This window comes from Penicillium atrosanguineum (assembly GCF_028827265.1).
Source record: "Penicillium atrosanguineum strain IBT 20685 chromosome Unknown utg000005l_segment0_segment0, whole genome shotgun sequence".
Taxonomy (NCBI): Eukaryota; Fungi; Ascomycota; class Eurotiomycetes; order Eurotiales; family Aspergillaceae; genus Penicillium; species Penicillium atrosanguineum.
In genome coordinates, this window is record NW_026623137.1 from 1122249 (window position 1) to 1150236 (window position 27988).

The 27988-nt window shown below is 52.2% G+C and overlaps 10 protein-coding genes across 10 annotated transcripts; 5 read left to right on the forward strand and 5 right to left on the reverse strand.

The window, feature by feature from the left end:
• Positions 1-39: 39 nt before the first annotated feature.
• Positions 40-1437, reverse strand: N7443_006670 (rRNA-processing protein SOF1; the record flags this gene model as incomplete). The annotated part of the gene is made up of 2 exons (XM_056886726.1): positions 40-1380; positions 1435-1437. 2 exons carry the CDS (start codon positions 1435-1437, stop codon positions 40-42), a joined length of 1344 nt encoding a protein of 447 aa, XP_056740375.1.
• Positions 1438-1672: 235 nt separating this feature from the next.
• N7443_006671 (proteasome regulatory particle lid subunit RPN6) lies at positions 1673-3000 on the forward strand (the record flags this gene model as incomplete). Its single annotated transcript, XM_056886727.1, has 2 exons — positions 1673-1940; positions 1994-3000. The coding sequence occupies 2 exons, from the start codon at positions 1673-1675 to the stop codon at positions 2998-3000; spliced, it is 1275 nt and encodes a 424-aa protein (XP_056740376.1).
• A 412-nt stretch (positions 3001-3412) lies between these two features.
• On the forward strand, positions 3413-4813 carry N7443_006672 (SWIB/MDM2 domain-containing protein; the record flags this gene model as incomplete). The annotated part of the gene is made up of 1 exon (XM_056886728.1): positions 3413-4813. The coding sequence occupies one exon, from the start codon at positions 3413-3415 to the stop codon at positions 4811-4813; it is 1401 nt and encodes a 466-aa protein (XP_056740377.1).
• An 860-nt stretch (positions 4814-5673) lies between these two features.
• Positions 5674-6828, reverse strand: N7443_006673 (zinc-dependent alcohol dehydrogenase family protein; the record flags this gene model as incomplete). Its single annotated transcript, XM_056886729.1, has 3 exons — positions 5674-5848; positions 5907-6261; positions 6312-6828. 3 exons carry the CDS (start codon positions 6826-6828, stop codon positions 5674-5676), a joined length of 1047 nt encoding a protein of 348 aa, XP_056740378.1.
• Positions 6829-8457: 1629 nt separating this feature from the next.
• Positions 8458-9712, reverse strand: N7443_006674 (TLC domain-containing protein; the record flags this gene model as incomplete). The annotated part of the gene is made up of 2 exons (XM_056886730.1): positions 8458-9171; positions 9233-9712. The coding sequence occupies 2 exons, from the start codon at positions 9710-9712 to the stop codon at positions 8458-8460; spliced, it is 1194 nt and encodes a 397-aa protein (XP_056740379.1).
• Positions 9713-10192: 480 nt separating this feature from the next.
• N7443_006675 (uncharacterized protein) lies at positions 10193-17564 on the reverse strand (the record flags this gene model as incomplete). The annotated part of the gene is made up of 2 exons (XM_056886731.1): positions 10193-17405; positions 17485-17564. The coding sequence occupies 2 exons, from the start codon at positions 17562-17564 to the stop codon at positions 10193-10195; spliced, it is 7293 nt and encodes a 2430-aa protein (XP_056740380.1).
• Positions 17565-18113: 549 nt separating this feature from the next.
• N7443_006676 (60S ribosomal protein eL27) lies at positions 18114-18811 on the forward strand (the record flags this gene model as incomplete). The annotated part of the gene is made up of 4 exons (XM_056886732.1): positions 18114-18120; positions 18183-18238; positions 18415-18751; positions 18804-18811. The coding sequence occupies 4 exons, from the start codon at positions 18114-18116 to the stop codon at positions 18809-18811; spliced, it is 408 nt and encodes a 135-aa protein (XP_056740381.1).
• Positions 18812-21336: 2525 nt separating this feature from the next.
• Positions 21337-21936, forward strand: N7443_006677 (putative pathogenesis associated protein Cap20; the record flags this gene model as incomplete). The annotated part of the gene is made up of 2 exons (XM_056886733.1): positions 21337-21387; positions 21442-21936. The coding sequence occupies 2 exons, from the start codon at positions 21337-21339 to the stop codon at positions 21934-21936; spliced, it is 546 nt and encodes a 181-aa protein (XP_056740382.1).
• A 437-nt stretch (positions 21937-22373) lies between these two features.
• On the forward strand, positions 22374-23515 carry N7443_006678 (MAGE domain-containing protein; the record flags this gene model as incomplete). The annotated part of the gene is made up of 3 exons (XM_056886734.1): positions 22374-22400; positions 22455-22788; positions 22869-23515. 3 exons carry the CDS (start codon positions 22374-22376, stop codon positions 23513-23515), a joined length of 1008 nt encoding a protein of 335 aa, XP_056740383.1.
• Positions 23516-25543: 2028 nt separating this feature from the next.
• Positions 25544-27096, reverse strand: N7443_006679 (translation elongation factor EF-1 alpha; the record flags this gene model as incomplete). The annotated part of the gene is made up of 3 exons (XM_056886735.1): positions 25544-26791; positions 26883-27012; positions 27092-27096. 3 exons carry the CDS (start codon positions 27094-27096, stop codon positions 25544-25546), a joined length of 1383 nt encoding a protein of 460 aa, XP_056740384.1.
• Between the last annotated feature and the right edge of the window lie 892 nt (positions 27097-27988).

Sequence of the window (27988 nt, forward strand, 5' to 3'; positions counted from 1 at the left end):
CAAACTTTTGGGGGGTATCGTTGAGGTCTGTCGACAGGCTTATTGCTCGCGAGACAGAATCATCTTCTCGCGCTCGTTCTGTCTCGACTTCAAGTTATCCTTCTTGGTGTGCTTGCGCACGTTCTCCTCGCGCCTCTTGATGGCACCAAGCTCCTCACGCTTAATCTCACCAGCCTTCTTAATAGGCTTGGGCAGGTGACGCTGGCGCTTGATGCGACGGATCTCGGGCATGTGCGAGTAACGCTTGATGAGGGCCTGGTCGTACTCCAGCTTGGTGCGCTGGCGAGCACTCTTGATTCCGCTTCGGTCCGAAGCCTTGGCACGCCACAGACGGACGTTACCGTCGTCGGAGCCGGACAGAACGTACTTGTTATCGGGAGTGAACTTGGCAGAGAAGACACGCTGCATGCGCTGGGTGTGGTAAATGTCGCGAGAATGACCGCGGGCTCGGTCCCAAAGACGAATTGTGCGGTCGTAGGATGCGGTGACAAGTTCCTGCCCGGTAGGACTAAAGTCGATGTCCATCACGGCCGCAACGTGATCCTTGAGGATGTTCAAGGCACGGTCCGTCTTTCTCATATCAAAGATGTAGGCGTTGTGGTCCTCATTGGCCACGGCGAAGTTGAAAGCTTCCATGGGGTTCCAAGCAAGAGCGTTAGATGCCAGTTTCAAGGTCATCTTGTGCACCGGGGAAGAGGTGCGCAGGTCGTAAAGAATGACCGAGCGATCAATGGCGGTAGAGCCAAGAATGGAAGTCTCGGTCTGGTTGAAGGCAACGGAAGTAATGGTATCAACACTGGTCGGCCAGTGCAGAGTCTGCGAGGGAGAGGAAGAAGGTCGCGAGAGGTCATAGATAGAAATGACCGAAGAGGAGGCAGCGAACGAGGGAGATGTGGCGTGGTGTGTCACACCCGTGAAGGCACTTGAGCCTAGATAAGTCGCCATCGGTGGCGCCGAGGGAGTAGTGTTGTATGGGTCCCACAATTTGACAGTCTTGTCACTTGCGCAAGACAGCAGCTTTCGCTCGGGTGTCCAGCACACTCCCTTGATCATGTTCTCATGCGCCTGTGTATGCCAGATCTCCTCGCGGGTTGTCAAATCCCAAACCTTCGCCACGCCGTCACCACTGCCACTCGCAAAGCGCTCGAGAGAGCCAGGGTCTTTCGCCATACTGTAGACACCGTCGATATGACCGTCACCCATTTGGCCGATGAAGGGAGCAGCGAACATGCGCTCCATCTTGATCGCATTCAGAGCTCGAGTATATTCACGAGCCCGCTCGAAAGGATGCTGAGACGGGTCAAGATTCCGCTGCTGGCGGACGACCGAAGTCCCCGGGGCCTGCTGCGACGCCGTCGAGCGAGAAAGAGCTTTGATTTTCTGTTATCCATTAGCATCGCTATCCAATAAAGGACAAATTACATCAAGACTTACCATTTTGCGCTGTTGGTTCAGACGTAAAAAAAGAAGAAAGCGGAGTGAACTTTTTTTTCTGTTGACGGGATGATTTGCTAAGCGGGCGGTGAGCGCGGCAGCTGGCAGCTTCAAGCTCCCCGACTCAGCACTCGGTCTATCAACCTACCTTCCATCAACCGCCGTTTACGTTCTTTCATTGTCCACTTGCCTTCTATTCTTCTTTTTAAAAGCCACAGATTGCTAATCGCTTTTCACCATGGCCCCTTCCCTCCAGGTGTCGCCGCGGATACAGGAGGCCCGCGACTTGGAGAAGAAGGACCCCTCGAAAGCCGTGAGCAGTTACGAGAAGATACTCTCCGAGGGCCCAGGATCGACAGAGGCTTCATCGCGAGACTATGAGCATGCATTGATTGGATTGGGCCAGGTGTACCGAGATGCCAAGAAGCCGCAGGAGATTGCAGACCTCATCAAGACCAGCCGAAACACCTTTTCGTCATTTGCCAAAGCGAAGACAGCCAAGCTGGGTAAGCAGTCATCATTTTGCTTATGGTAGCCTCGCTCTAACAATATGTTACAGTTCGCCAACTCCTGGACCTCATCAGCGAAATCCCCAATACCCTCGATCTCCAAGCCGCCGTGATCCAATCATGCATAGAATGGTCTATCGCCGAGCGCCGGTCCTTCCTCCGACAGAACCTTCAAGCGCGCTTGGTCGCTATCCACATGCAAAAGCAAGCCTACTATGACGCCCTTACTCTCATCAACTCCCTTCTCCGCGAGCTGAAGCGCCTGGATGACAAGCTTATGCTGGTAGAGGTGCAGTTGCTGGAGTCTCGTGTGTACCATGCTCTGGGTAACCAGTCCAAGGCACGCGCTGCTCTGACAGCGGCGCGGACGTCTGCTGCATCTGTCTACACACCGCCGAATCTGCAGGCAGGCCTGGACATGCAGAGTGGAATGTTGCACGCCGAGGACAAGGACTTCAACACCGCCTTTTCTTACTTTATTGAGGCTTTGGAGGGATATAACTCGCTCGACGAGGGCGAGCTGGCCACCGCTACTCTGCAATACATGCTGCTTTGCAAGATTATGCTGAATCTGGTTGATGATGTCACTCAACTGCTGGGCTCCAAGCAGGCTCAAAAATACGCCAGCCCGCGTCTGGAGGCCATGAAGTCCGTGGCTCGGGCCCACGCCAACCGTTCCCTGGAGGAGTACGAGAAGGCTCTCTCCGACTACAGATACGAGCTCGGCAGCGACAGCTTCATCCGGAATCACCTTCGCCGCCTGTACGATGCCATGCTGGAGCAGAACTTGATCAAGGTCATTGAGCCTTTCAGCCGAGTGGAGTTGGATCACATTGCCAAGATGGTCGGGTTGGATGTCCAGCAAGTGGAACGCAAGCTTTCCCAGATGATCCTGGACAAGGTGATCATCGGTGTTTTGGACCAGGGCTCCGGCTGTCTGATCGTGTTCGACGAGACGGAACGTGATCAGGCCTATGATGCTGCTCTGGACACAATTGAGAAGCTGAGCAATGTGGTGGAGGGACTGTATACTAACCAGGCATCACTTCTGGAGTAGAGGAAATGGGCTCAATGCAATGCTACCATGTCGGTTCATAGGGAAATAATCGCGAAGATGCACGGCTGTTGCATGAACACGTCTTTATACATTTAGAAACTTTTGAAAAGTGGGTTTTAATTGTAGTTGTAGTTGTCTTTGGGATGGTCGCGACATTCCGAATCGGGTAAAGCGCGGCGGCAGAAGAATCGCGACCTCGCTCCCTCGCCCAACCTCATCCTCCACCCAACTCCCGATTGGCGCCATAGCTTTCTGGATCGGCAATGAACGCTCCTATGCAACCGAATTACGCGCGGGGATTCCCCCCGACCGCCCAGCGGTCTCCAGCCACGCCTCGTCGGCCGCCAGGACCAGGTTTGTCCCCTTTCTAATCGTCCCCGTCCACGCCCATCTAACTCCACTAGGAGGCCCGATGCCCGTCCAGATGCCCCAACAAGCTGTCAACGCCCCGTACATGCCCGCGCAGCGCGGTATGCCCCACCCTAATGATGCTGCTCTGCGTCGCAGTCGCAAGCCAACCGACAAGAACATTCCCGACGGAATTGAGGACGTGGTCATCGGCGAGGGCGTCGACCAGTACAAGAGCCTTCGCGACCTGGAGAAACGATTGGATGCCGCCACTGTGCGCAAGCGACTTGACATTCAAGATTCAATTAGCAAGACCGTGAAGAAGTACCGCACGATGCGCATCTGGATTACCAACACCGTTGAGAGCCAGTCGTGGCAGAGCGCCGGCAGCAATCCCGGTTCTGGACGTTATAATGTGCGCATTGAGGGCCGGTTACTTGATGATCACAGTGACCCTACTGTCCCCGAAGATGAGGAGGAATCTGGTGATGCAGCTGGAGACGATGCGATGGACCAGGATAAAGACGACGAGGATGCGAAGAAGGCAGACTCCAAGAAGCAACCCCAGCGCTTTTCGCACTTCTTCAAGAACATTACTATCGACTTCGACAAGCCGGCCAACGCCATTCCTGATGAGGTCAAGCCAGTCACCTGGTCCAAACCACAGCTGTCGCCCAATGCGACGTCTTCCCCTCCAAGCGCAGAGTTCGACAGCATCCAGTTTTCGCGGGCATCACAGGAGAATCTGAACGTTACAATTGGCTTGGTGCGGGACGAGACTCCCGAACGATACAAGCTTAGCAAGGAGCTGGCCGAGGTGCTGGATGTCGAGGAGGAAACCCGAAGCGGAATCGTGCTTGGAATCTGGGACTACATCCGTGCGATGGAGCTGCAAGAAGACGAGGAAAAGCGCCAAGTGCGCTGTGACCACCGCCTGCGTTCTATCTTCGGTCGCGAGCAGATGTTCTTCCCACAAATTCCGGAGATGATTGGACCTCACACTAGCCCTATGGAACCTATCAAGCTCCCCTACACCATTCGCGTCGACGAGGATTTCCACAAGGACCCCACGCCAACCATCTACGACATTCAAGTCGCAGTCGAAGACCCCCTGCGCCAGAAGATGATGGCTCTCACCCAGAATCCACAGTACACCTCCGGCCTTCGTCAGATCGCCTCTTTGGACGACCAGGTCGCGCTCATCGTCCAGGCCCTCACCCACTCCCGCGCCCGCCATTCCTTCTACACTGCCCTGAGCAAAGATCCCGCAACATTCCTGAAGCGATGGGTCAACTCGCAACGCCGCGACCTCGAGACTATTCTCGGTGATGCGGCAGCTGCTGGTGGCAACGGCAACGGCAACGAATTCCGTCGTGGAGGCGCAGACAGCGCGTGGGATACCCCTGTCGCCAGGGAAGCTGTACGATATTTGTTGGCCAAGCCCGAAGCTTCTGGGGCTCGGTAGATTTGGGATTCCGGGCTTATATGCCGTGGTCGGAACGGCTTTCTATGTACTTTGACTCTTTTGATCGGGGCGCTTTTGCGGTGTTTGGTCTGGTGTAGCTAGGATATGGTAGGATCCGTTTCAAAAACTTTTCATGAGATGATTTTTTCACGTCTTTGCCTTCCTTTTCTTGGTGTCTCTAGTAACAAGATACCGCTCAGCTGAGGCTGATGCTAGCGGATCTCATTATCGATCAATTTTACCCAACTTTTCAATAGTCTCGAGGCCGATGACCTTGGAAGGTAATACAAAGAGTCTAAATATTGTTTTTTCCTGAATCTCTTCCCGCGTATTCCTTGAATGTCTTTCTTTACATCTTTTTGCTGCTTCTGCTCGGTCTTCAACTCCCTTGTTTGGAAGTGCTCTCATGAGATTCGAAGAATACTAGCCAAGCTCAGTCTAGAAATTAATAGAAAATGCTACACCAATCTGGCAACTTCTGAAACGAATGCTTCGCGTACAACCACAATTGAAGAATGAAGATATATCCTGGCACTTAAGCCCGGAGAGGGAAGCGTCAGTTTCTAGAATTCTAATTCGGCTTCATCATTCCTGACCCCAGATAGAAATCCCATTCAAGGGTTCTATTTAACACGACAGAGCATCGAGACATTTAAGGGACTGGTACAGCTCGTACTCCTCGTCCCATCCTCGCCTTGAAATTACTTGAGCCGTATCTGGGAACCACCGATGCAGTAAGCTCCATGTTTAGGACTGGTTCTCGATTGTTTCTCGGGGCTACCACTTCTTTTTCTTTTTATTGTCTCCTAAACAATCTAAAGTTCTTCACTGACACGCACCGGGCTCTCCTGGTGCTATCTTCAAAGGCTAACGACAAGCTTCCCAACATGCTTACCCTCCCAGATAGACTGGATAGCTTCCCCGGATTGTTCAAAGAAATATGTTGTATCAATAATATCATCCAAGTGCAACTGCATTGCAGAAAGCGCTGCACACAGATCATCCATATCATATTTCGATGCCGCATTGATACCCCTACTTTGAAGTTTAGATCTTCACAGCAAACTAACGGCTCACACGTCGAACAACTCACCTCAGATTAACACGCCTGTCAATCAAGACAGGTAGAAGCTCCGCAAGGTCGCTGGGATCCTGCCGACTCAGATATCCAATCTGGCTAACTGTCCCACCTCGCCGCGTGCACCTAATGCTCTGAACCAGCGACCCCGTGCCGCCCATCTCGAGGACGAGGTCAACACCTGCATCACCCGTAAGCTTCAAGACTTCCTCGTGCCATACGGGACTTTTGTAGTTCACAGTCAAGAGCGGAGGACTGGAGAATTGCGCCTTGATTTGCTGGAGTTTGTCGTCACTAGACGAACTCAGGATAACCTGGAGACCCGCAGCGCGAGCGAGCTTCAGAGCAAACATGCTAACTCCACCGGTGCCTTTAAGGATCATTAGACAGTGAATCTATCTTCGGGAGGGGCTTTCAAACCTTGAATTAACACAGACTTCCCAATCCCGAACCCCTTCAGCGCTGCCCACGCTGTCGTCCCAGCACAAGGAATAAGACAGGCCTCTGCCCAGCTCAAATGAGAGGGAACTATACTCAAAATCCTTTCATCAAAAATCAGATAATCCGCCAGCACGCCATCCTCATCAGCAGCAAGCCACGAACGCGCCGATTCCCTGCCAGTGATGTTTTCGGTATCGATGATCGGAGCGACACGATCTCCCAGCTTCAGTGTTTTCACATCAGCGCCTGTGGCTATCACTTCGCCTGCTGCATCATTGCAGGGTATACCATGCGGTATCACGGGCCATGGATTACCACCATTGACAATGTTAGCGTCGCGATAGTTGAGCGAGACCGCATGAACTTTGATTAGGACGGATGACGAGGGAAGCCGTGAAGGTAGATCCTCGTAGGTTAGTTTCAATTTTGGCGTGCCTGGTGTATAGTCGTCTGTTCGGCGAAAGACGCGGCGGGATTCGATGGCAATAGTGGTCATTATGGCGGTATGGGAAGTTCAGAGGCTGTGTACTGTGATAAATGGGAATTGAATGGTAGAATGTAATGGGAATTGACAAAGAGCACCTTATATACGTAGCTAGGGAGTTGATTTCTAATGTTTCATATGGTATACAATCAGGGATCACCGCGGGACAACCATTGGATTCCAAGGCACTGAACCCCGCATATTAACTTGTCATCATCAGTCTGATTCGAGGTCCACATTAACTCCCGCCATTTCTTTGGCCTGATAGGTCACAACTAGTTCACTTTTTTTTTTTTTTCATCGTATCGATGAAATCCTAACTGCCTTCGAGAAAGAACCACCAAATGAAAATGTTTTGAAAATCTTCTCAGAGTCTCTCACAAGGTCCGATTGCATATCCGATTGGCAAGATGGCCGAGTTGGTCCAAGGCGTCAGGTTAAGGTCCACCTTAACACCAAACATTGGTTTCCTGATCTCGTTTACGGGGCGTGGGTTCGAATCCCACTCTTGTCATATCTTTTTGCTTTCCTATTTTTTTCTGGACGTACATTGACTGGCTTGGAATTATGTATCATTATTTATTTCTGTGGCGTAGAAACTTAAAGCGAAGTGAGTACACAAATTGGCCAAGCATTTCATAAATGAACTGGCGATAGGCCATAAGCCGCAACGGGGTTTGACCATAGGATTCACTTGATTCTCTTTCCCTATTCAACCTATTTTGGGACATATTTCATAGCCAGGTAATCAATTGTCAATTTTCAACATCTAGTAGGCTACGTGGGGAGATTGCAGAGGCTGTTCAACCGGTGGACAGAACTCATCGAAAGTGGCGTGTGGACAGTGGGGAGGGACGGCGTGGAGGGAGAAATCGATACATTCCGTGATGCAGACAATGGCAACGGCGCCTGGATGGATTATTGGATCGCTGCTGATTGGTGATACTACGCTGGTCATTCTACTCTTTGCAAAGAGAAACACGAAGTTCATGTTAACGCAACCGAATCGACGGTCGTCCATCACATGTGTATCTATCGATGCTTCTACTATGTGCAAGCAGTGCTATAACATTTTATGCCCGATCAGTAACCAGTCGAGTTACCACAATAACCACTCGCGGAGCAATCACCGAACAGCGATTCAGGACTTGTCATTGGTCGCGTGATGATGAGTTAACTATCTATATTCATTCAGGTCTCTTCCTAATAAAGAGAAAATTTGTAATCGCGACAATCGAGGGCCCGCTCTTCTAAGAGAAGTCCATTCTCCTAGAAATTCCGCTCATGAAGAAAAAGCGCGATTATGCCGATGCCAAGGGAAGAAGGTGGAGGCAACAAAGGCCCAACCGCCGCATACGACCAAACAACTATAGGGGGAAGTGGGGAGCGGCGAGGCCGGTTGGGTGACCGGATCTGCAGAGGCGCAGCAATAGGTGCAAGATAGGCAGGATGGAGGCAGAAAGAACAGAGTCGTCGAAGGGGCGACGGAGGGCGAGGTTACATGACGGCGTACTGAGGCGCCAAACCCTACCAGGCAAAACTAATTGCAAAAGGAAATTCACAGGTCCTCATTTTACAAAGATGAAGAACCAACAATCTACCCAAAACCATAGATCATCAAAGAGTCCAGGCCGTGATTCATCATGCTCCAGGTAATGGGACCTTGGCTACCAACTCTGCCCGGCGCTTGCGTAGCTCGTCGCCCAAGGCGCCGACATCAATTCCCGAGGCGATCTGCTCTGGGGAAGGGAGTAGCTCGCCGCGGCGAAGGGCGTTCTCGTCTTCTGCTAGCTTGGCGGCTGCTTCAAGGACGACTTTCTGTGAAACCTCCTCGGGTTTCTCCGGACCCCTCTCGTCTCTCTTCTCGGGAGTACGGAAACGCTTGAGAACGGTCTCCACCATCTGGGAGAACCAGTAATAGTTCAAGAAGTTGAGGATAATGTTCGATCCAACGTAGGTCAGCACCAGCCATGTTGGCACTCCACTGGCAGTGTACTCCTTGAAGCGAGAGATTTCGGCATTGGCGCGTGCGCAGGTCTCGTCAATGCACATGCCGCCGTCGCGGGTGGGGTAGAAGACATGGGCGCTGATGTTGGTGGGTTCCAGAAGCGGGGAAGCCTGGGCGGCCCACGTCTGCTGCAGCGCATTCCACATATCCGAGTAGACCACGACTGATTGCCAAGTCCCCCACACCAGGCGGCAGGAAAAGAACATACCCAGCAGAGCCATACCGTTGTACCACTGGGCACGGCTGCCGGTCATGTTGACTTTGTCAAGGAACCAGTGGATATTCAGGAATGGGCTGGAGAGCTCGTAGAGAATGAATGTCGGAGCGTAGTAGTTGAGGAAAGGTCTCTGTACCGTTCGGGCATGTTAGATCTGGCAGGGCGGAAGATCGGCAGGGGATCAAACTTACAAAGCCGAGACTGAAGACCCAGAGCGCACTGATCGCATGGAAGAGCATGCCGACACCGAACATCTTGATATGCACAGCGCTCACAATCAGATCGTAGACGAAGTATCCGACAGCCAAGGCCTGAATCAAGCCACAGGCACCAGTATATCCGAAAATACGCTCCGCGGAGGACATGGACCAGCGCTCCTCGTCGACGTACATAACCCACAATGCGGCGGCATTGATAAGAACGCTCTGTACCAGCGAGACGACATGGATATCCCAGTTAAGCTTGGTTCGGGGGCTCAACTTGGGATAGGACTGTGGAAACAGAATCGCCGACAGCCAAGGCGAAACGAACGAGTGGATGACCTGGTAAAAGACAAAAGCGAGAATGACCTCATGGGCATGATCTGCGAGGGTCGGGCTGCTCAGTTTGAGAGCGAATGGCTCGAAGAATTCCCGCAGCCATGCTGGAGGGGAGCCGAGGGGGTCCAGCATTGTTGGAAGACCCTGGACAGCTTATCACCCCGATGCGGGGAGCTCGGGGTCAGGGGTATTCAGGGAGGTGGTGTCTGGGTGATGTATGGGGAGAATATACCTCAGGTCTACCATGAAACAAACACAGAGACCTCCTATTCCTTTTCAAAGGGCTCCATGCGCAAGAAGAAGGAAAAGAAAGCGTCGCAGCTCCGGAGCACGCGGCCTCGGCTGCACTAATATGCCTGAGGCAGTCACAATCCGTTGAGACGTCACCTGACTTCCTATCTTGGCAAGTGACCACGGAGTATGACCTGGGCATCTACGAATGACTACGAGAACGAGGAATGGTGTTATCAAGAACAGAGAATGGTAATTCGTTAATCACAAAAAGGAATTCATACAGGCCCATAGAAAAACATAACAGAAAGGTGGTATATGAAAGGAAACACGTCAAACCGAACGCCGTATCAAAGTCATAGTCACAAAAGAAAGAGTCAACTAGACTGCCATCCCCGAGCCTAGCCCGCTGTCAGCAGGTTGCTCAAGCAGCTTCGAAACTTCAGCTTCCATAGCAGAGGCGGTTGCTGAAATCTCCTCATCGATGCCATCTTGCACCTCACTTTCATTCTTCACGATCGATTTTCGGTACTCGTTGTCAGGGTCGTCATCTTCCTCGTCGCACTCGTCGTCGTTCTCACGAGCCGTTTGAGCATCATCTGACTCTGACTCGGCATAGCTCTCGTCCATGTGGCTATCACCAGCAATGGAGCTCTCTTGTCCAGTGGCAGTGCTCATGCCACTAGTGCGGCGATCATCCGAGACAACGCTCTCCGTAGGCCCGGTCACGACACTGTCGGTAATAGTCCCCGCGTAGCTAGACCTGCGCTCCGTACCAGCATAGCTTGATTTCCGGTCCGACGGGGCATAGCTGGTTCTGCGCTCTGTGCCAGCGTCGCTCTCAGGGTCACTGTCATGCTCGTCCTCCTCGCGGAATACCTCATTCTCCTTGTTGGAAACAGAGCTGTGACCAGCCCACGAGGATTTACGGAGTGAGAAGTTCGATTTGACCGAATTGCTGCGCTTCAGGTTGGTGAGTCCACCGCTGGCGCCTCGGTTACCTGTTACATGGTTCAAGCTGAGAATGCGGCGCTCCTTGCCAATATTGGGCTGGACGGCAGTTGTGCCCGCCTGCAGGTTGTTTGGCACACGGCGTTTGAGGGCCATGCCGACTCCGTTGCCGAGAATGCTGCGAGGATCCTTAGTGTCTTTAGTGGTGCTTACGGTCGCATTACTCATAGCACTGGGGCTGCGAGCACCAGCTCGAGAGGAACGCACACTACGGTTCCTTTTGAGGTTCATAGACGACAAGCTGCCGGACCGACTGAGGAGCACAGTGCGAGCATGGTCGAGGACACCTTCCAAGATGCGCTTTTCGAGACCATCGGCGCGGTCCTCCATCTGCTGCATCTCTTCGTGGCGGATCTCAAGAGCAGTCTCAAGGCCTGAAAGATCCTTGCTCAGCTTCTGGTTTTGCTTGGTCATATCATCTTTCTCAGTCTTGAGAGCTTGGAGCATCTTCAGCAGGGACTCCTTCTCCTCGTGCAGGCCCACAAGCTCGGCTTCAACCTGCTCACGCTGGCCGATCCTGCGCTCAAGGGCAATGGCGGCCTCCTCAGCCTCCCGGCGTTTTCTTTCTGTATCCTCAGCGACGATGGCAGACTGGGCGGCAAACATCTCGTTCATCTTACGAGTGTTCTCCATGATGTCCCTGTGCATCTCGTCCAGCTTCATCATCTGAGTCACGGATTGCTCAGGATCAACAGCAGCGACGGGACGACTGAGTAAAGAATCAAGCTTCTCGTGAACAGAGCCATCGCCGTTGGTAGCATGCTCGAGGAGCTTGTCAAGCTTCTCATAGATCTGATCATTCCCAGAGCCTTGGTCCAAAGCTCGGTCAAGCTTCTCATGGAGCTGGTCGTTCTTGGAGTGTTCGAGCAGGGTGTTGAGAACTTCATGCACCTGGCTGTTCTTGGAGGCGTGCTCCAAAATGTCGTTCAACTTGGTGTGTACAGGGTCGTCCTTAATTTCTCGATCGGATTCCGGGGGAGGCATGAGAGCAGGGAGCATGTTCGGGATATTGCTTGGCAGCGCAGACAACTCCGACTTGAAGTCCTCGTTGGACTTCTGGGAGTGGTCGTAGTGCTGACTGACAACATCCAGGATCTGCTGAACAGTCTCCAAGATCTGAGGGTTAAACTCAAGAAGCTTGCTTTCCACACGCTCCGTGGCAGCAACAGCTCTCTCATTGCCCTCTTTGGACTGCTCCTGCTGAGACTTGACGTCATGTTGCATCTCCTCAATGCGGTTGTAGGACTCATCAACCCTCTCTAAGAGAGTCTTCGTGTCCGCAGCCACCTGCTCACAACTTTCGTTGACAGTGCTGCCAACTTCACCAATAACGAGCTTGATCTCTTCAGCAAGTGCCTTGGTGCTAGTCACAGCTTCGGAGTGCGCCATGTCACGTTCCTCGGTTTCCGAGAATTTGGAGTGAAGGGAAGTATGAGCTTCATCGTACTTGGCGATGACTTCACCGAGCTTCTCGTCAATCTTCGCTCCGAGTTCCACAATTATGGCAGCCCGAGTCTCATCGTGCTTTACCATAGTAGCAGCATCGCGTTCCTCCTTGTCCAACCTCGTGGCATCTTCCTCGCCACGAGCACGCTCAAACTCACGATTAATGAGTTCAGTCAGCTCCTTGATGCTCTCGACAGTGGAAAAGTTCTCGGCGGTAAGAGCCAGACCCTCGAGAAGCTGCTTGAGCTCGGTCAGGCCTTCACTACTGCCATCAAGCTTGCTCTTGAGCTCATCACCTAGCTCGCCAACAACAAACTTGGCTTCTTCAATTTTCTCGTGGAGACCAGCATGTTCAACCTTGCGAGCCTCGAAGCCTTGGGCGGTCATATCATGGTTTGCTTCCATCTTCTCCCGGAAGTCGGTGACGAGGGTGGAGAGCTCCTGGATCTCGTCTTTGGTTGGAAGGGTCTCCACGTCAGGAAGCTTCAACTCATCAACCTGAGTCTTGACCTCAAAGATCATGGCCTCCACGGTCTGAAGATCGGACTTCATGAGCTTATCAGAGTCCTCAGCTTCTTCTTCCTCCTCACCCTCCTTGGTCTTTCCCTTCAGCTCTTCCAAGGCCACCCAGACGTCCTTGATTAGACCCTCCAGGGCACCAACTTCGGCCTTGGTAGGCGCCTCAGCTTCCAGGCGCGACGAAAGGTCGGAGATGGTATCCTTGGCATCTTTGATCATGGTCTCAAGGTTTTCAATGTGCTCAGATGTAGCTAGAGTGTCAGGAGCAGGGAAGACCAATTCTTCGAGGTGGGTCTTGGTACCCATAAGAAGTTCCTGAATGGCATCGGTGTCTTCTTTCCGAGCGGCATTCTCGTGGAGATTGTTGGTGGCAGCGATCTCACCAATGGCAACCTGAACTTCCTGGATGGCAACAAGAACCTCATCCATGTGGCCCTTGGTCAAAGCATCTTCAGCGGGCTCAGTGGCACGAGGCGTAGAGTCGATGGCCTCGACCTTGTCCTGAAGGTCGGTGATGAGAGTCTTGAGGCTCTCAATGCCACTTCCAAGTTCGGCGTCCCTAGCAAGCGTGAGCTCGCCGCCGCCGCGGGTTGTCTCCTCCTCGTCCATCTCCTTGCTCTTCTGCGCCTCACGGAGGCCCTCGATATCAACTCTCAACACGGCCAGGCCATCCTTGAGGGTGTCAATAATCTCTGAGCTGTCGAATTCAGTTGGCTTTTCAGCAACCTTCTTGATATCCTCGCGGATGGAATCAACGCCGTCGTTAAAGGCATCAAGCAGCTCACTGGTGGTAGAGAGCATACTTTCGGTTCCATCCTTGGCACGAGTTTCCTCGCGGAGGTTGTCGAAGTGCTCGCGGAGGGCAGCGAGGATATCTTCTTTCTCAGAAGGAGGCTCAGATCGAACCACACTCATGTCCATGCGCTCACGCATTTTCTCGAACTCCTGCTTCAGTGTGGTGAGAACTTCCTCGTCGGCACCCTTGGCATTTGAGTGTTCACCCATCTCCCGAATAGCATCGAGAACTTCGTCCTTATCACTGGTGGCATTATCACGAACTAGGAGAGTGCTGATAGTGCCACGGAGATGCTCGAACTCTTTCTCCATAGCTTCCAGAAGCTCTGGGGTGTCAGGAGCGCCTCGCGAGGCATTTGACAGAGAGGCGTCATTGATGGTCTTCTCCATGTCAGCTTGAAGCAAACGGAAACCTTCCTTAACGGTATCAATGATCTCAAGCTTATCGGAACCATCATGGGCTCCGCCCACATAAGTCTCGATCTCCTTTCGCACAACATCAAGACCATCCTTGACAGCGTCCAGGACCTGCTCAGTGTCTTTACCATTGGCAGCGGAATACTGTTTGAACTCCTCCTTCATGTCATCGACAACCTCCTGGAGTCGGCTTAGCACCTCGTCGCCAATATTAGCGTTGGTAGCGCTGGTCGCCTCCTGGAGACCGGCACTGATGGCTTCCATGAGATCGTCCTTGTTCAATTCAATCTCACGGGTCATAGTGTTGGAGCTTTCAATGCCATCAACAACTGCGTTGAACAGCTCTTCTCTAGTGATAGAGGGCTGTTGGAGATTGGTGGTCAAGGCCGACTGATCAGCTTCCCGTGATTTCTCCAATGCTTCAGAAACAGCACTTAGGATGTCATCGCGAGAGAGTGTGGATGATTCTTCGGGCTTGTGAGCGATCTCCATAGCGTCGGCAATAGCACTCGTGATCTCCTCGCGAGAGAGCGATGAGGAATCTTGAGGCTTATTGGCGATCTCGATGCCATCAGCAATGGCAGCCATAATGTCCTCACGAGAGATGCTGGGGGGTGCAAGACTAGTGCTGAGAGCTGATTGTTGAGAATCAAACGCATCATTGATAGCATTCACAACATCAGATGTGGAGATGCGAGGCTCCTCCATGTCCTTTGCGGATGTGAAATGTGCCTCGAGGCCATCGGAGACTGCACTGAGAATGTCGTCGCGGCCAATACCGGAATCGAAAGACTCTTTGCTGATCATGCTCTGGGTGGCCATAGATCCAGTCAAGGCGTTGAGAATCTCATCACGGATGTCGTTCATATGGGTTCGATGTTCCTCGTCCATAGTCTTCGCGGTAGGGGGGTTGGTCATAGCTTCCGCCAGAGCGTGGAGAATGTCGTCTCGAATGGAGTTGAGGTATTGAATATGCTCCTCGTCCAATCCCCCCGGAGCAGGCTTCTCCTGAATACCGGTGAGAGTGCCCATGATCTCATCTCGAACCGCATGGAGATGTTGAATGTGCTCCTCATCCAGTCCACGCGAGACAGGCTTCTCCTGGTTTTCTGTGACGGCTCCCATGATCTCGTCTCGAATGGCATATAGGAGGTTAGCATGCTCCTCAGTGAGGCCTTGAGACCCGTGCTTCTCCATAGTGTCGGCGAAGGCACCCAAAATCTCGTCGCGAATCGTGTTAAGGTGCTGAGCATGCTCGTCATCGAAACTGCGGGGAGTCGGCTTCTCCATAACTCCTGCGACGGCACCGAGAATTTCATCACGCATGGAATGAAGGTGGCCGACATGCTCCTCATCCAAGCCGCGGGAGGTAGGCTCGGAATTCTCGAGGCATTCACGTATTGTCATGATAATTTCATCGCGAGTGATGGCCGGGGGTTGCGGGGGCTGGAAGTCCTGGAGACCTGTCCGAACAGCTCCGAGAACCTGCTCGAAGGTCAAGGATTCCTCATGGTGGGGTTGGTATGACTTGAGGCCTTCAGAGAGACACTCCAAGACCTCTTCACGCTCGAGACCAAAGTTTTGCAGCTCGATCTCGGGCCGGTAGGTCTCCATTGCTTCACGGACAGTTTCCAGGATCTCCTCCTTCTCCATGACTGAACCATGGGGGGCATTTTCGGGCTGAGGAAGTTCAAGCTCATCAAGAGCTCTCTTGACGATAGAGTAGATCGCAGCACTGTTCATAGTGGACTGGAACTCGTCGAATGCCGAGGAGTTTTGTCGGCTCTCGTTGATGGTAGCAGCCAGCTGCTCCCTAAGGTCCCCGAGACTCTCATTGATGATGGCGGCGATCTCATCCGGGCCAGGAGCCTGGGGCTTTTGCTCCTCACCAATTGCCCGGGTCTCGTCGACAGCTTCCAGTCTGCGAGCAAGATCACGCCCCATTCCAAGGACTTCTCCGCGCAACTCGCGCACCAGAGCTTTCACGCCGTTAGTCATACCACCACTCTCTACGACAGTGTTCTTAACAGTGCGAAGAACGGCAAGGATTTCGTCGTTGGCAGAGACTGATAGGTCCAGCTTGTCACCTTTCAGAACATCCAATGGGCGCACGGCGGCTGAGGGGTCCATAGAGCCCATTGACCTATGACGAGCACCATCGAGGTTGTCACCTGGTTGCAGGTTATCGGGAGTGCTCATAGCACGAACAAGGGCTCTGCTAGAAGGATCTTCCTTGACAAGGTTGAGAATTTCTTCGAGCATGTTGGTGATCTTCTTATCGGATTCCTTGTCAGAGGCGGTTGCAGCGGGTCGAGACTTGATCTCATCGACAAGCTCCAAAAGCCTCTCCTCGCCTTCTTTGGTTGCCATTTCGCGTAATACCTTTTCTAGGAGGGCGATGCTGGCAGAGCCATCGGAAATCGGTCCAGGCGAACCGGCGAAATCAAGATCGTAGTTAAACAGGTTAGGGCTGGGCATGCGAGGCACAGAGTAGCTTCTCTTCGAGTTGGGAGAACTATCCAGATCACTGCTGTCAATCCCACGTTCACGCTTCAGGAGAGCATTGAAATCAAACCTTGCAGGGTCCACATCCAAAAATTTGGTTGACAGGTTCGATGTCAATTCCTTCAAGCTCTTTCGAATATCTTCGTCGCGCGCATTGGTCGCAGCCTTTAAGCTGACAAGATCGGTGGCATTATCTTTGCTTCTTCGGCTGAGATTGAACATTTCACGCTGCAGATTGCTGGCAATATCGGTGAGGCTGAGAATTTGGGAGGAGAGGGTACCCATTGTGTGTTTTTGGGCTTCGATTGGGGTGCTGGGCTCGGGCTCGGGCTCTGCTGGAGCAGGAGCAGCAGCAATCATCTTAGGCGCCCTGGAGGGTGATGGAGGGTCGACTTCGGGAAGCTGCATGTTTTGAAGGGCCAACATCGTTGGGGAGGAAGGAGTAGTTTCTCCAATAATTGGTTTTGACAAGAAACGACTCGAGACATAGCTGGGGAGGTCCCGCTCTGGGGAACGACTAGTTGGTGAACCAACACGGATGGTCGAGTCTTGCCTGTTTGTCGGGTCCAAAATAGTTGCGCGCAGAGGTCGCTCCGGTGAACGACTCTCGAGATAATTAAGGAATTCGGAGCGCGCATCGCCCTTGGTGTCATTGGTGTCATTGGGCTGCAGAGACTGCATGCGCTTGTGGTGTCCCTTCACCAATGATCGCTCTGGTGATGAAGATTTGGGCATGGCATTCGTGGTGTATGAACTGAGAGGGTTCTCAGTCGTTCTATCAGTGAACTTGGCCGCAACAGCTTGAATGCCGGGCGACACATTTGATTTGGTTGCAGGGCTCATTGAGCGAGGATTCAAAGGCAGCGGCGGAGGTGCACGCTCGGGATCCGAACTATCCCACCTGGATTTGCAACGCTTTAGTATGTGTCTCCAGTCATTCATGGCGGGCGTGGATCAGCACCATCAAGGGCACAACATACATTGGAACAGATAACTGCCGGCAAGATTCGGACTTGATGAGTTCCCGGTCACGGGTGGAGCTGTCCCCTTGGGATGGCATTGTGTTGGTGTGAAGAGGTAAGATGTCTCAGAGAGGTATTGAGAAACAAATGTACGGGAATGTAGGTATCAAGGTATCAAGGTATCAAAACAAGGTCGCAAGGGTCGTTCAAAGCATATCAAAGTCGAATTTCGCTAGAAATCAAAAAGGGACGGTGAACGAAGAACAATATGGGAGATCAACTTGATAAGAAAACAGTAGGAGTGGATGTTCCAAGGCCAGAACCAGTACGCGGCCTACACATCATCCTGCGCTCGCCATAGCAACGGGGCCGGGGCAACTGCGGATCATCGTAAACAAAGTCATGTAGGCGGTGAGGCCTTACGAAAGCCCGGGGTGGTCCGGAGCTAGCCCCGATGGGGTATGTTTCCCCAAATGGACTAGGGCACTCGTCTCGTCAAAGCAGCCAATAACCGAGCGGCACACAAATCGACCATGCCCTGAACCCTCTCAGCCCGCCCCAAGCGAAAAAACGAACACTTCGATCTTGACTGTTCCGTACAACGACAAACCACCCGCCAAACCTCGCCGCCTAACGGGACCTTCACAATGAAGTGTACGTATTCGACCCCTACGATTCCATCTACGACGTTCATACTAACGAGAATGTTGCGACAGTCATGAAAGTGGGCCGTGTGGCCATCATCACCCGTGGCCGCTTCGCCGGTAAGAAGGTACGACAATCGCTATTCCCTCCCCGAGAAGAAGATGAAGGACGAGGAGAGAGCAGGAGCGCGGACAGCACGAGACGGGCTCGCCGGCAAAAGCACAATGAGAAGACGATCGAGTGGTGGACAAGAGTTTGGCGAAAGAATCCCGGCTGACCAGCGCATTTTTCACGCCTCTATAGGTCGTCATTGTCCAGCCCCAGGAGACTGGCTCCAAGGCGCACCCTTTCCCCCATGCCATCGTCGCCGGTATCGAGCGCTACCCCTTGAAGGTTACCCGCCGCATGGGTAAGAAGCTCCTCGACCGCCGCAGCCGCATCAAGCCCTTCATCAAGGTTGTCAACTACAACCACCTGATGCCCACCCGCTACACCCTCGAGCTCGAGGGCCTCAAGGGTGTCGTCTCCCAGGACACCTTCAAGGAAGTTTCCCAGCGCGAGGACGCCAAGAAGACCATCAAGAAGGCTCTGGAGGACCGCTACACCTCCGGCAAGAACCGCTGGTTCTTCACTCCTCTGCGTACGTGCATTCTTGTCCATTTACGATTTTCGACTTGCTAATAACAGAATAGGTTTCTGAACGGTTTATCCGGCGTTTTGTCGTTTTGAGCGCCCACGGCTCGAGGTGAAGGCGAGGGGAAAAAAGCATCGAGCACATTCGGTCCCTGCAACGGGATGGAAGGCATATACCATAGCTGGAAACAGAATCGGGAATGTATCGATGAACTCCAGTTTGCACGAGGGGTGCCACTAAAATCTGGCAGCCGTCTATGAAATGGAAAACATGAATTTACTACTTTCTTCATGCGCTTGCGTCCAAGTGTGTGTGCAACGTGTTGCACCACCCTTTCCCGTCGAGTCTCATGCGACTCCGACGTTATTCCACTGTCGTGACGTATCTCTCTAGACCGTATGCTGGACCCCGGTTCGTTTTAACGCTGTCTGTGCATATCTGTGCCTAGGCAACCGCTATCTCCGTGGTATTCGTAGCTTCACGTTCAAATTAGCGTACCGCGTAAACATTGCATGTGGCTTCCAGTCCCATGTGATCCGAATCTTATCTCAACTACATCTGGTTCGGGCAGTTTCAGATTTTCGAGCCTTTACGCAATATTTTCTGTCGCACGTGAAATATCTCGTTTCCAGCCCCAAAATCATGAGCTTCCGCGGTTCAAGGCAGCAGTACACCAGTATACAGCTGCAGCCGAGATTGGATATGTGCGAGGAGACATTGCAGAAAATCCGCCACCCAGCAAAGCAGCGCATCGAGCTCTGATAGGTCTGTCAACCTCCAGTGACGTGGATCTACAGTACTTGCATTTTATACATACCGTTCAAGCAGGTATGTTCTTCATTATCTGGATATTCTTGACGCCTAGATTTTAGATTCACCAAAAACAAAAACACATTGCGTCGCGAGTGGCGCGACTTGCCACAAACTAGATTGAGAAGGTGATTTCCGGATATGGCAACAGGATAGAACAGTACTGTACCAGGTCCACGAATCAAGCCGCCCACGGAAATTATCTACGTACGAAAACACATGTCTGAATATAGCAAACGCTATCCCGATCGAGTATACAAAGAGTACCCCTCTACTCTCCGAATTGTGTGATCTACGCGGTAGCTTCGAAGCGGCTCGCCACCGGATCGACGAGTCTATGACCTGTAGACTACCCTTTCGATTGGTCGATCGAGGGAGGAAAGGCAGGAAAGGGTCCAAGATAACCCCAGTCCAAATTCTATCGCGCAGCTCTTATCATATTCTTTTATAAGAATCTACATGTGCTTGCACAAGAACAACAAGGACCTTCCCCGTAGCTCCGATTTCCCAGCTGACGGTGGTACCATGTTATCCACATCCGTGTCGCATAACCCGCATCCCAACCAACCAGAAGCACGGCGCGTGGAAAATGCAGCTGTGGTGACCTCAACGGCTTCAATAGGACAATGGCAGGGTTTCAATTCCATCGCCGAGGACCGAATGGGAACGAGGGCGAATCAGCCGGCCCGCCAGTCGCACGCCCGCGTACTTCTGCGCGCGCATTCGCGGGATCCGATCGCGAACCCGGCCAGAATCTTGAGAGGGCCTGGATGCTCTAGCTTCGAGCTTCTAGCTCCTAGGTTCTAGATTCTTGGTTCTATGGGTATGTTGGGACATGCCTTGCAGCTGGCGTTACGTATTTGGGGTTCCTTCCCCTCCCTTGCCCGTGGGTTCCCGTGGGGGGGATATTCTCTAGGCCGGTATGAGGCGGGGGTTTTTATTCCGTGGATAGGTTCGGGCGACGCTCAGGCCAGTAGTGGGTACATCTTGTGCAGGTGAGGGAGAGTCGATCCCGGTCAGCAGGTGTCACGGTCTTAAATAAAAGCAAGGTATGCCATGATAAGACGTTTGTGCTGGAGTGGGGTGGGATGGTAAGGTCAAACCAGGTTTGACAGGAGACCAGCTCATCAAGGTAACCTTGTTTCAAGTGATAGAGATAGAGAGAAGGTGAAGTGCCATGCTAGGGTGGATCCTAGCGGGTAGAAATAGGGCCAAAAAAAAAATAGAAAAAGAAAAAGAAAAGAAAAGTCCCAAGGAGTCGCAGATAGTAAGAAAGTGGTTCACTGAATGCGTCAACGTTGGACCCGCTTTCACATGTGAAATCATGCCTTATCAACCTTTCTGTCTTGCCATGTCTCGACTAATGCAATTGACCCTCGACGAAGGCGGCTATGACATTCGAAACTGGTTTTTCTTTCTTTTTAACTCGAAGATCGTAGTTGCCTTTGCAAAGTCTAACTTGCATTGACCTCAGGGGAGACTGCATAAGATGCCGGTGAGGCGAAAAAAGATTAGCCATTAGGAAATAGAAAATCCCAAAAAGCGAAGATCCATAAGGTCCAGGCAAAAGGAGACGGCAATACGATCCCAGTGCACAGATGATGCGATTGCGCAGGGGCCTCGACACAATTGCATAAGGAAGGCGCAATCACATGTGAAATGTCTATATACAGCCCACCTTCTACTTTTTTTATCTCTTTTTACTTTGCCCACTGCTACTTTCCCCCCCTTCTCATTCTATCCTCCTGACTACCTTAATGCCCCACGCTGATCCAGCCACCATGGGTGAACCAGTCGTCAACGGCGAGAAGGTCTATTCTCAGTTCCTGAACGTGAGTTCTCTGGAGTAACATGACCTCGTCATCCAACTAACATCCTCCATCCAGCACCTGACCTCCTACCCGGTCGTCTCAGACTCCATCTCTGTCTTCAAAGGCAACCCCTATGGCGCCAAGTCCCTCGAGTTCGCCGACCACGGCTACGACCGTCTCGCCAAGCCCGTCCTGCCATACTTCGCTACTCCCTTCAGCTATGTCGCTCCCTACCTCGAGCGCGCCGACTCTCTGGGAGACAAGGGCCTGAGCAGCATCGATACCCGCTTCCCCATTATTCGGGAAGATACCCAGAAGATCCGCGGCACCATCTACAACACTGCAGGTTACCCAGTGCGGGTCGCAGGCGATGTCAAGCACCACGTCTTCGATGTCTACGGAACAGAGTACAAGAAGTGCGGTGGTGATGGTCTTGTCGCCTCAGGCAAGGCTGTCATCACGACCAGCTTGATGCTGTCCCAAGAGTCGCTGGCCTGGATCAGCACCTTCCTGCAGAAGTCCAAGGAGGAGGTCAAGGAAGTCATCCACGAGAAGACCAACAGCCACTGATTAGATTCCCCTCCTTTGAGCGTTGTGTTCTGTTTCTTTTCTTCTCCTTTCTTTTCTGTAGAGAAAATAGTTTCCCGCTGTTACTGTTACTGTTGTGTGCTTGTATGCTTTCAACGTCGATCGTTCAGCCTTGATATATCTTGCCTGCCTTGCTCAGCGTGTTACGAAGACTCCCTCAACAAGTTGAATTCCAGCGCCGAAATACAGTGTATACCTTTTTATCATTACCTTCTCATTGAATCACCCGTGAATCTCGAAAAGAATAAATAATCGGAATGCTATATAATCTTTCGAAAGTGAAGCACTAGGTGCTAAAGATAAGAGCGATGCACAGACCACCTGTCCAAATCGGGCTAAAATCAGTAAATTCCCGACCGCGTCGCGTCTTGCGACCATCACCAACATTGCAAACCCAATCAATGCCCCCAAACACCACAATGCCTCTGATTCGAAAACGAAGAGCCGTAAGCCCATTTCACTCCTCTCTCCCAAACCCATATCACTAACCCGGCCCACAGACCGACCAAGCCCCAGAGTCAGACTCGGGTGAAGTCTCGCCCCGCCGCCAAAGACCAAGAAGCTCATCCTCAGAAGCTGAAATGTCCGACGACGCAGCATCCGCGTCCTCGACAAACGCAATGATTCAGAAGATGGTCCGCCTCGCGTTATCAAGCGAGTACTCGCGTCTACCGATCCGGCGCGCCGACATTAGCGCCAAAGTCCTCGGCGAGCAGGGCTCACGACAATTCAAGACTGTCTTCGAGAGCGCACAGCGCGAACTACGAGAGAAATTCGGGATGGAGATGACGGAGCTTCCGGCGCGTGAGAAGACTACAATTACACAGCGACGAGGTGAGTTTGCCTTTTCCTCCTACTCCTTCTTTTCTTCTTGGGCATCAAATTCAACAAGAAGCATGCTAACAGATTCAAAGCCGCGCAAAAAACAGAGAAACCATCCAGCACCAACAAATCCTGGATCCTTACCAGTACTCTCCCTACGAAATTCCGCACCCCGTCAATCCTACAGCCAACGAAAGCACCCTCCACAACGACAGAAAGTACCTACACAGCCCTATACACATTCATCATCGCCGTGATCTCTTTGAATGGTGGAACGCTAGGGGACCAAAAACTGGAACGATACCTCGTGCGCATGAACGCGGACCAATACACGCCCATTGACAAGACGGAGAAACTTCTCCAACGGCTGTGCAAGGAGGGATATATCGTTAAGATGCGGGACATGGATGGCGGCGAGGAGATCATTGAGTATATGGTTGGACCGAGGGGGAAGGTTGAGGTGGGGAGTGGGGGTGTTGCGGGGCTTGCGAGGGAAGTCTACGGGCTTAGGGATGGGACGGAGGGGCGAGAGGAGTTTGAAGCCAAGTTGAGGAGAAGTCTTGGGATTGTTGGGGTTATGGAGAGGAGGGAGGAGGAAGAGGTAGAGGATAGGGCTAATGGGACGGGGGCTGGGGTGGAAGATGGGGGTGAGGAGAGAGTTGCGACTAGGAGGTCGAGGAGAGTTGAGCAGGAGAGTTCCTCTTCTGAAGAGGAAGAGGAGGGTAGTGATTCTGATTGAGCGGTGTTTAGAGACGAGATGGTTTTGACGAGGCTATTGATTGATACCCAGCAACATATAATGCATGTTCTCTTCTTCGACCAGAGAGGTAAATCTGTAGTCTTTGCAGACATCTGGCGCCAGTATGTAGCAGACCACAACGCAGCAACAAGTGTACTGTAGCTTCAATCTCTCAATTCGTAGACCGTTTACTCCATTTCCACTACTATCCTGCACCCCCTCCACCCCCGCCATTAATTTACCAAGCCCAGACCTAACGGTATCACACTATAGCACGCCCCAAGCCTAGTCCTAGTCCTATCGAGGAACAAAGTCACGAGGACTAGAACAAGCGCATACACCAGCCCGTTCCCCGACTCCAAAGTCCCCACACCTGCGTTTTCAATTTAATTCTAAAACTATATCGAAAGCCAAAACCAAAGCCAAAACCCAAACAGACGACCGATTCAGAAACGTGGCCCCGCAGCCAATAAAACACCAATGGCTTATCAAAGTCAATGACTCGTGGACTGAGGGTAAGTGATTTGGAATCAGTGCAGTCGTTCTCGAGATCGGCTTAATAATACACTCTGGATCACTCTTGATCATTCTTTCCCGGCCCCACCAAGACCTTAACGCAGATCAATCACTGAGCGGGCCGCATCGTATTCATGGTAGCTTCAGCTTCCCCTCTCAACCTGTGAAGTGCCGAGATACATCATTATTTGATCCTTCCGAAATCGGTCCGCTTGGCAAAGTGATGACTTCGCGGTGCACCACAGTGAACACCGCAGTGACAACCGCAAGGAAACGCGGGGCTTTCGTTCTTCACCAAAATCATTATTGTAACTGACTGCGCAGGTAAGATATCTTATTTGGCGCCATCTCAGTGGAGGCGGAACTTCAGCGTAATAAATTTTAAATGGGAATGGCTGTGGCGGGAGGACACGAAAGATGACATTGTCACGAAGACCTTCGACATGGGTCAAATCAGGGCAGAACGAGCTCGCGTCCGGGAGACATTGACGGATTTGACCATTTCGGCATATTCCCACGTGGTAGTGGCCGATCCTCACAACCCATATCTCTCTACTTCAGGGCAACTTTCATGCATTCCGTGATCTGAATACAACGACGCGAGCATATTCAGTCTAGGAGAGATTCCGAGGCATATCAAATGGCTTGAGATTACTCATTATTTGGATGGGCAAGAGGAATCTGCCTGGACATCAAACGGGATCCTAGAAGGGTTGCGCTTTTTGCTACAGAGCCCGAGCCAGTATATGCCTCATCTCCGCGTCTTTCCCCGTTGGGAGATACAAGTGGACTATGATGAACGGACCCCTGAGATGAGGCAGGAGTTTCGAAATCTAGGTAGCCAAGCTGGGGTTGAGATTCAGATGAGTGAGTTTAGGGGGAGCGAAGGACTCGTGAGAATTGTGTAGAGAGTTTTCCGTGATACTGTGCACTAAAAATGGGATTCCGTAGCATTTCATGGCATTGGTGTACGCAGCGGGTAATATTAAGTGATTCGATCACATCCCATACAAGATGCATTTTAAACCTGCCCCCAACTTAATGTGGCTCGCGCAATACTTCATCTGCGCTAAGGCATTGACCGTGAGACCCAGAACAGAGTGATCAATAGTGTATTGGTCAAGCCGATTTTGAGAATGGCTGCAACGGTGCGGAGTTTGATGAGTCGTGTTTCGCAGAGAGTGTAGAGTTTGGGCTGATGGAAGATGTCTTGCTTGGAGTGGCGATTGTAAGGATGCACTGTTGTGGTCGATTGTTGGAGGCGGGACAGGGGTAGAGGGACAGAGAGGAGGACCCACTACCCAATTGCGAATCGGAGATTTGGTACAGGACAATACGAAAGAAAGCTACAGTGATGGGAAAATTACAGGTCTACTAGAAGAAAAGTTCGTGTGACACGAATCTGTATGTAGTATTTTTCAGACTACACAGCAAAGTCTAGCTGTCGACATCCATAAAAGCATTTTTAAGAAAAAGATTCATCACGGCATCTCTGTGTCATGCGCGAATCGCTTATTTCTTGCCAGCCTTCTGGGCGGCCTTGGTGACCTTACCGGCACCAGCGGCAGACTTGTCGACGGACTTGATGACACCGACGGCAACGGTCTGGCGCATGTCACGGACGGCGAAACGACCGAAGGGGGGGTAGTCGGTGAAAGCCTCAACACACATGGGCTTGGAGGGAATCATCTTGACGATGGCGGCATCACCGGACTTGATGAACTTGGGAGAGTCCTCAACGGACTTACCAGTACGGCGGTCAATCTTCTCAAGAAGCTCGGAGAACTTGCAAGCAATGTGGGCAGTGTGGCAGTCAAGAACGGGAGCGTAACCAGCACCGACCTGGCCGGGGTGGTTAAGGACGATGACCTGGGCGTTGAAGGAAGCAGCGGCGGCAGGGGGGTCGTTCTTGGAGTCACCGGCAACGTTACCACGGCGAACCTCCTTGACGGAGACGTTCTTGACGTTGAAGCCGACGTTGTCACCGGGGAGACCCTCCTTGAGCTGCTGGTGGTGCATCTCAACGGACTTCACCTCAGTGGTGACGTTGGCGGGAGCGAAGGTAACAACCATGCCGGGGGAGATAACACCAGTCTCGACACGGCCGACGGGCACAGTGCCAATACCGGAGATCTTGTAGACATCCTGGAGGGGAAGACGGAGGGGCTTGTTGGAGGGACGGACGGGGTTCTCGATGGCGTCAATGGCCTCGAGAAGGGTCTTTCCGGTGGACTTGCCAGCCTTGGTCTCCTTCTCCCAACCCTTGTACCAGGGGCAGTTCTCGGAAACCTCGAGCATGTTGTCACCGTTGAAGCCGGAGATGGGGACGAAGGGAACGGACTTGGGGTTGTAGCCGACCTTCTTGATGAAGTTGGAGGTCTCCTTGACAATCTCGTTGTAGCGGTCCTGGGACCACTTGCAAGTGTCCATCTTGTTGAGGGCAACAATGAGCTGGCGGACACCGAGGGTGAAGGCAAGCAGAGCGTGCTCACGGGTCTGGCCATCCTTGGAGATACCAGCCTCGAACTCACCAGTGCCGGAGGCGATGATGAGAATAGCACAATCGGCCTGGGAGGTACCAGTGATCATGTTCTTGATGAAGTCACGGTGACCGGGGGCATCGATGACGGTGACCTCATACTTGGCGGTCTGGAACTTCCAGAGAGCGATATCGATGGTGATACCACGCTCACGCTCAGCCTTGAGTTTGTCAAGAACCCAGGCGTACTTGAAGGAACCCTTGCCGAGCTCAGCAGCCTCCTATAGATTGGAAGAGTGGTCAGTGATATGAACATGAGAAAGATGCGAGGTACCCAGCCCAAGAGACAGAGTGAGGGGCAATGAAACGTACCTTCTCGAACTTCTCGATGGTACGAGAGTCGATACCACCGCACTTGTAGATCAAGTGACCAGTGGTGGTGGACTTGCCGGAATCGACGTGGCCGATAACGACGATGTTAATGTGGTTGCGCTCCTCCTTACTGTGAAAAGGATTAGTCAATGTCAGGGAAGGGAGGCGTCGAGCGGCGACGAGGTAGAGGGCAGTGAGAGAAGACGTACCCCATGTTTGCGGTTTTGAAGTTCTTTGGAAGATACTTGAAAAATCCCGACGATGCTCAGAAACTACGGCGTGCGTAGAGGTACTGAACAAGAGAAAAGGTTAGATGGATGAAAGAAGGAAGAGGAAAGAGGAAAGGGGAGGGACAGATATACGTACTGATGCGGACGGGGAGAAAGAAAAATTCTGTGGGAGGGGGGAGGAGGGGAAATCCTTATATGGAGGGGCAAGCGAGGAGGCGAGTCGTGGGCGGGTTCAAGCCCTTGGCAGGTGCGCCGCTTGATTTGTGCGCGCGGTTGCCCCACCATGAAGATTCTGCGCTTGGTGGGCTGTTTAGTATGTACTGGTACTTATTCTATAGTACGGCTGAGTATTCTAGAGCATGTACTGCTACCCTGTTGCCCGTTTCCCTGGTTCCCTCGCCCTCGGGTCCCCACTCGGTGTAAAATTCTTCAATTGCGGACTCCTTCCAGCCCACTACTTTCACTTTGACTGGGCCTATCCGATCCAAACTGGGCAGCAACGCAGTCATCGGGCCATAGTTTACTTCCTAGGTTTGCATTGTTTACGTTTAGCTCCTTTTCTTTTTTTTTTCTTCTTTTTTTTTTTTCCATGCTCACCGCAAGTGAGTGGTCTATGCACCTTTTTTTTTTTTTCCATTGTGGTCATCTCGATAACCCCGCGGCTGAGGGGCACTCGGTCACCGCCTAGGACCCACCGATGAAATCAACAGTGTCGTGCATCTGATTTTTGCCACAGTCTAGGAGCTGCTAATTGTAGCCTGGTAGCCTATTATTATACTCCGTAGAGGAAAGGGGCCTACAATAAGAGCACTCCTACAATCCTAGAACCATGATAGGAGGGAGTTACAATGACTCGGAGCAGTCCCGTGGTTATCT